The sequence below is a fragment of the Humulus lupulus genome, chromosome 2 (assembly GCF_963169125.1).
Source record: "Humulus lupulus chromosome 2, drHumLupu1.1, whole genome shotgun sequence".
Lineage (NCBI taxonomy): Eukaryota > Viridiplantae > Streptophyta > Magnoliopsida > Rosales > Cannabaceae > Humulus > Humulus lupulus.
Window position 1 is genome coordinate 16,951,107 of NC_084794.1, and position 7,220 is coordinate 16,958,326.

A 7,220-nucleotide genomic window follows, 5' to 3' on the forward strand; every position below is an offset into this window, starting at 1 on the left:
AAAAATACCAAAAAATTATATATTTTAAAAAATTCCCTTTATTAAAGTCATACACTTCCCCGTATCATTTTAAGATTCACACAAATGATAAAATTTTGAGATGGGATAATTAGACATTTTTCCAAATATTATACAAATAAATATTTTCACACATCATATTGCATAGAAAAATTCATTCGAAAATTAAGAATTTTGTAATGAAAAAAAGTAGAACCCAAAGACTTGATTGCCAAAAGCAGATCAAACAAGATAAAACTTAGGGGGACATTTATGCTAAAATCTCTTTTTTAAGATTGTAAATTTCTAATTAGTTTTTTTTAATCCTAATATTTTAAGATAATATATTAAATATTTACAAATGAAACTTAAATTGTCACACTAAAATTACATAATTGATCTTAATTCATCTCATTCATATTTCATATCTCATTAAAAATGTGCTACTTATGTAATTAGTGTGATATGACAAAGATGACAAACATATTATATATATTTTTTAAAATAACAACATATTATATAGAGAATTTCTAGGTGATACTATTGGTGTCCAACATCACAAGTAGGTGGCATATTATTATTAGTGTAATATAATATCGAATCTTATTTATTTGAATTTAGTAAGCATTATGAGATGTGATTAACCAATCATAAATGTCAGCGGTGTTAGATAATCACTCATATTATATCATATTCTTAGAAAATGATATCATATTTAAGTGCAAAAAGGAAAAAGAAATACATAAATAAAAAAGAAAAAGGTGAAGATGAGGGAAAGTTAAAGACGCAAGAAAGAAAAGGAGGTGGGTTTATAATACTGTTTGTATGTATGGATATGTTCACACCTTCAAAAAAAAAAAAAAAAAGCAGCACTAGCTTTATATTTTAAGCCTCGTGGTGTGGTGGATAGTGGACACTGTTCCTGACCACTTACCACTGACCACTGACCACTTTCAAAGCCTCCAATTTTGATGCTTAGAGCACTCCCATCCGATGCTCTACTTCAATTTTTAAAATACCTCCAAAAAACACACATTTTTCTATTTTACCTTTAAGTTTTACATTTTACCATACATCAGATTCTTTATTTTTTTCTCTATATCATTTAAATATTATATTTTCAAACATTTTTTATTCATTTCAAATATTTTTTATAACTATCAATAATATCATAATATATTTTAATATTATAATATTGGGTTAAAGGATGAATAGTATACATTAAATATAGCTTAGTACTGTAGCTTTATATAAAAATATTTGTAAAATACATCATCCAATGTATACCCATTTTTGTTAGTTATAGTAATTTTTTACATATTTTGGTAATATAACTAAGCCAATGAGTGCTCTTATCTCATAAATTCTTTATTGGGTTTTTGTTTTACATTACCAAAAACGGTCAAAACATCTTAAGCATTACTTGACATAAAAGAAAATGGTGACTTTTTTCTATTCAAAGCACTCTTCTTTGGAAGTTATATAGTAAGTCACAAGCATATATACCCAAAAATACGTCGTACAAGATTGTGTTTTTTGGCTCTCGAACTCGTGTTCACTAACACTAATCCTGTCTTCTGGTCCCATTTCTCAGATGAATTGTTGATCATTAACTGTTTGTGAATTTTCCTTGGTACCCTTTGCTTTGTTGCCTTGCCATGGAACCTTTTTCGTGGAGTTCTGCCGTTTCTAACTCTGATTTTGAGATGAGAAATGATGGATATCTGGGAAATTCTTCCATAAGATGTGGGTTGGTTTTGGATAGCGTGAGAGGAGAGCTTGTGGAGGCTCCTGCGAAGTTGGAGCGAAAAGGGGTGTCGGCGGAGAGAACTATTGAGGCTTTGAAGAACCATAGCGAGGCAGAGAAGAGGCGCAGGGCCAGAATAAATTCCCATTTTGATACGCTTCGGAGCCTATTACCTGGTGCAATGAAGGTTCGTGTTTTAAGTTTCTGTTATGAATCTATGATGCGCCAATGCAGATTGTTTGTGACATTGTTTTTTGTTTTAATTTTTGTTTTTCATTTTTGTTTATCAAGTGCATCAAAACTAGCTAGCTTTTTCCAATTAAGCTATATGCCAAAATTTTGAATTTATCTGCGTATGTCGTTAGCTCAAACTTTCAAGCAAGTAGCTTTAGTGATCAGGGTTACCGGGCCTCAAAATACTAGCCTGGTTAAGGTGGTTCCAAGTTCCAACGCCTTGCGAGACAGAAGATCATTTTTCAAACCGAGGAAACTGCATGCTTTAGATTTGACTCTATGTAGCTTGGGATAGATTTATTTAGTACGGTGTTTATAATTGATGAAAGTTTTTGTTTTCCTCTTGATGTGTACACATATTAGGCAATGATAAGTATGCATTGGATAATATATAGTAAAGCTTGTTACTGCTAGCAGACTTTTTGGCGAACTCTTTTCTCTGAATTTTGCATGGCCACTAGGGATATGGTTATTCAATAGTAAGGTAATTGAAGCCATGCAATACTGATATATAGCTTATTTATAGTTAGTGATTAACAGTGGAAACAAGAAGCTGTTCTAGAGAATTTATCTTTTAAATTTTAGATATATTAATGTATGTGGAATTGGGTGGCTGAATAGTTAGCTCTAACTCTCAGATGGACAAAGCGTCATTGCTTGCTGAAGTGATCAGCCACTTGAAAGATCTTAAGAGGAAAACAGCAGAAATGAGTGAAGATTGTGCCATACCAAAAGACTTTGACGAAGTAAAAGTGGAGCCAGAGGATGAATTGGAAGGAAGGCCTTATTCTATTAGAGTGTCTCTAAGTTGTGACTATAAACCTGGGCTTCTGTCTGATTTAAGACAAGCACTTGATGCTTTACAAGTGATAGTAATGAGCGCCGAGATTGCAACCTTAGGATGTAGAATGAAAAATGTATTTGTTATAACCACCTGCAACGAAAACAAGATTGAAGACGACGATGTCCGTCGGTTTCAAGCAAGGTCTATCTGCCAAGCTCTTAGGTCTGTACTTGACAAATTTTCTGCTTCAGATCAGTTCATTGGAAATACACTTTCTAACAAGAAGAGGAGGGTTTCTGTATTCAATCCTTAAGAGTTTATCTTCATGTGGAGATATTTGGTGTATGTATCATTTGCATGTATATTAGTCAATCCATATATGCAAAGGCATACTTCTGAACATGATACTGGTATAGTTACAGATAGCTGTGTTTTTCTTTTCTTCTTTTATATGTTCTTGTAGATGTATATTCCAATCTCTTATTCTCTAAAAAATAATTTGTTGTAATATGAATAGTTGAAATTTGTCCTATTGGACATAATTTGCAAATGGAAAGTTGTTCTTGATGTCCTTGAATGACTTTGTTCATTACTTAAGTAAGAGAGGCACTTTTTATCTTTTCTTAGTTTTAGGATAAATTTGTAAACTAACAAAAGCTCTGATTGCATTTAGAATTCAAAAATAAAAAATTACATAGGCAATGCCAACTAAAAATAAAATAAGCTCTGATTGCTTATCTTATTACATAAACAGTCACTATCAGGGGTTCAAATGTGAACGTTCTGCCAACTAAAAATAAAAGTCATTGATGATCATGAGCAATGTATTAGGATGGATAAGTACTAGATTATTATTAATGTATCATTATTCTTTATTCTCTGACCTGTTTTATACACGTCGAAGTCCTGAATCTTATAAAGATATCCAACTTTCATACCTAACTAGCCGCAATTACTTTGTTGCTCATAACATAGAATAGGATATTTTTCACTAATTTTGTATTGGAATGTGAATATAGTCTCAACTACCATCATTTATAATAATGGTAACAAAAAAAACAATTATTGCCTTATGTTGAATTTGATGAGAAGGTTCCGAGTTTCAAAAATATTACATACAACTTGACTGCCTCCTGGCACCTTTGATGAACATCTGTATGGCTGCCATGATTCAGAGACTTCATCACCATCGCCACACTTACCTATACTCGTGTCAGGTACTTGTCATTGTTGCTTTTATTACTATTAGTTATGAGTATTATTATAGATATAATTGCCATTATTCATACTTACAATGGATATTAACTTTTCTAATATTGGATAGTGTTTTAGAGACATTATTGAGCTTCATTTTTATGTTGTTGAAATAAAGCATTAGTTCTTGAAATAGATAGTAGATACTGTTGTGATAAGTAAGAATATAGTGCTAGCTGCAAAAACAGTGTACTCTCTTACACTTTCTACTTTATAACTGTTCTAAGAAAACAACAAAAGGAAAGAAACAAAATAAAGGTTGGAAACTTGTTCTAGTATTTCAAGTAAATTGGTCATGTAACTTCACTTGAAGATTAAAGCAATTGTTCAATCTGGATTGCTTTATCTTAAGATTTTTTAAAATATGGATTAAGCACATAGATATTGATATTAAATACAGTGGCTGCTACAAAGGCTAAAGAGGCTAGAAATATGAGAAACTTTCACACAAAGCTATCTTCATTATTGGTATATCATCATAAACTGGTGATTATTTTACACACAAACTGACAGATACGTTCTAAATCCTGATTCTGTGAGTTCTGAACCATAGAATTAGATAACAAAGTACTCTGTACCCAATAATGAATCCCATCATCACACTCAAGTTACTCCATTTTTGGTATTCTTTCAGTCCTTTCTGCTCCAAAAATTTATCTCCATACAAGACACATTGGTCTCCCAGACTTGCCAAGCATCTCTGCCTTCCTTTATCTCCTCCATACTCGTTTAAAATAAAACACTCAAAAGGGTACTTAAATAAACTCAAGTAATGCATGAAAATCCAATATCTGGGTAAATCTTCTTTTGATATGAAATAGCCTGAAAACAGAAAAAAAGACCCCATAATCCCTGCGACTAAGGTCATTCCAGTGATGAAGTTTGGTACCAGTGCACTAAAGCAAGCTACAAAAGAGTTGGACATCAAAATGACCATCCAAACCACCAATGAAAAATAGAGGAAACCATCGATATCTCTTCTTAATCCGACTAACCAGTATACTGGGGTGGTGTAAAGAACAGCAACAACTAGTAGAAATGGAAGAAAAACCAGGGTGTTTGATATCACATAAGAATATACCCTGTAAGATCCTCTGGATGTTTCTCTCATTAAGATTCTCCTTTCTTGTAAGTAAATTGGTAATCCTTCTGTTGTAGAAGAAAGCAAGAAGGTGAGACTGAACGCAAAAAACCCCATTCGGGTTTGGAATGTGACCCTTTGTGGATCATGATGATCGGCAGATTTCATGAAAATAGTACCAAGTACGAACCCTGCAAGCAATGCCTGAATTATTCTAGCAGCAAAGAGCTGTTTGGTTCTAAAAATGTTGCTGAAGAATCTTTCACTCAGTATCAAAACCTCCTTAAAGGGTGTATTCGCGTAGAAAAATTGATTTTTTTCGATATCACTAGCTGGGAGTGGACTTGTTCTGAATGAATCAGCCAGTTCTTCATGTTCACTATCGTCTATTTCGCTTTCTTCCATGGCTGAAGACAGATCTCCTGTCACTTCAATGGCAAACTCAAGCACGTTAACATGGCGAGGAATGGTATGACCTGCAATACTGAGCCTCTCCTCCAACATATGGAGAGAACCATGGTGAAGAAGAACCCCATTTGAGAGCAAGAGAATATGGTCAAACAGCTGAAGGATTCGAAAACCCGGTTGGTGAATAGTCAACAAGATGGTCTTCCCCTGTTTTGTAGCCATGGTTTTCAGTAACAGAGCTACATGGAGAGCCGAAGCCGAGTCCAAACCCGAAGTTGGTTCGTCCAAAAGAAGAACATCCGGGTTATGAACCAAGTCAACTCCAATCGAAACACGTCGTTTCTCACCACCAGAGATTCCCCGGCTCGATTCACTACCGATTCTCACACCGGCCACGTGCTCCAAACCAAGCACCTTTAACAGCTCTTTCACTCTGATCACTGCCTTTTCATGCCCGCCATGCATTCTCAACCGAGCACTATACATAAGCGTCTCTTCAACTGTAAGAAGCGCGAAAAGAGCTTCGTCTTGAGTGACATAGCCAGAAACTCTCCTGAAATTCTTGACATTCATGGGCTGATCATTGACCAAAACATGGCCTGTGACTCTGCTCAAAGGGATCATCCCTGCAAGTATTTCAAGCAACGTAGTCTTTCCGGCCCCGCTCGGGCCAGCCACGGCTGTGATCTCCCCAGGTCTAGCTTCACATGTTACGTTCTTCAAAATGTAAGTAGTTGGACTCACTTCTCTCTTGAACATCCAAGTGCTGTACTCATCAACTTGGCGAGACAGCTTGTACGAGAGACTATCTGTTCGAATCCGGTACCGGGTTTTCTCGCCGCCTCCGGCGAGATAATCCGAGTTCTTGGTTGGTGGTGAGTGTGAGTCCATGGAGGAGAAGAAAGAGTAGCTTTGAGAGAGTGATATCAGATATATATGGAATGTGAGGGGAGTGAGTAGAGAGAAGAAGATGAACTAACACACCAAACTGACTCTGCTTTGAACACGCAAAAGGCTGCAAGAATATATTTAGATAACGTGTGCATGCATTGAAATTTTACAACTTTAAGCCTTTGTTGTGTTTAATCATTCTCTATGGTTAGATCATTTGTACAAATCAAATAAAATTAACAAAGGTCATTTAAATGGCGTGGGGGGGAGAGAGAAGAGATAGTGGGGTTTTTTTTATTTTTTTATTATTATTGTTTTATTAGTACGTTTCATGACAGAAAGAAATGCTATTCATTCTGTTAAAAGTGATTCTTAATATTATTATGACTTTTATAGTAAATATAGAATCCATACAAACAAAGTAGATAGCTATACCTATAATCATGTGATGATGCATACGTTAGTTTAGTCTTTTTGTTTTAACAATAAAAAAAGTACTGTTTTGTGAAATTCATGATTACGTAATTAATATTTTGCAACGAGTATAAAGAGGGTTTAGTTTTCTAATTTCAATCGTGGTCGGCAATTCATAATTATGTTACCAAATAAGGCTCCTGTCAGGTCACTAATATTGTCTTGCAGCATCGTACATGTGAATAATATTAGATAGAAACGGTAGTATTAATGATAAGAATATTGTAATACTAAAAAAACCAGGCTAGGCTCCACTTGGCAACAACTTGACAGTTTCAAAAGAACTTGCAAGAAGATGCCAAAAACGCCATTGTTTAGGTAAAAGGTAAGTAAAGTGTTAGTTTGAGGTT

The 7,220-nt window shown here is 34.5% G+C and overlaps 2 protein-coding genes across 2 annotated transcripts; one reads left to right on the forward strand and one right to left on the reverse strand.

Moving 5' to 3' along the window:
- The first annotated feature begins 1,489 nt into the window (after positions 1-1,489).
- On the forward strand, positions 1,490-3,339 carry LOC133815869 (transcription factor bHLH30-like). The gene is made up of 2 exons (XM_062248650.1): positions 1,490-1,931; positions 2,617-3,339. Exons 1-2 carry the CDS (start codon positions 1,656-1,658, stop codon positions 3,073-3,075), a joined length of 735 nt encoding a protein of 244 aa, XP_062104634.1. The 5' UTR covers positions 1,490-1,655; the 3' UTR covers positions 3,076-3,339.
- A 1,126-nt stretch (positions 3,340-4,465) lies between these two features.
- LOC133815870 (ABC transporter G family member 10-like) lies at positions 4,466-6,578 on the reverse strand. The gene has a single exon (XM_062248651.1). The coding sequence runs from the start codon at positions 6,394-6,396 to the stop codon at positions 4,537-4,539; it is 1,860 nt and encodes a 619-aa protein (XP_062104635.1). The 5' UTR covers positions 6,397-6,578; the 3' UTR covers positions 4,466-4,536.
- Between the last annotated feature and the right edge of the window lie 642 nt (positions 6,579-7,220).

Coding starts and splice junctions, on each gene's coding strand:
- LOC133815869 (XM_062248650.1), top strand. CDS start 1,656: ATGGAACCTTTTTCGTGGAGTTCTGCCGTTTCTAACTCTGATTTTGAG. Junction 1,932..2,616: donor TATTACCTGGTGCAATGAAG/GTTCGTGTTTTA, acceptor TCTAACTCTCAG/ATGGACAAAGCGTCATTGCT.
- LOC133815870 (XM_062248651.1), bottom strand. CDS start 6,396: ATGGACTCACACTCACCACCAACCAAGAACTCGGATTATCTCGCCGGA.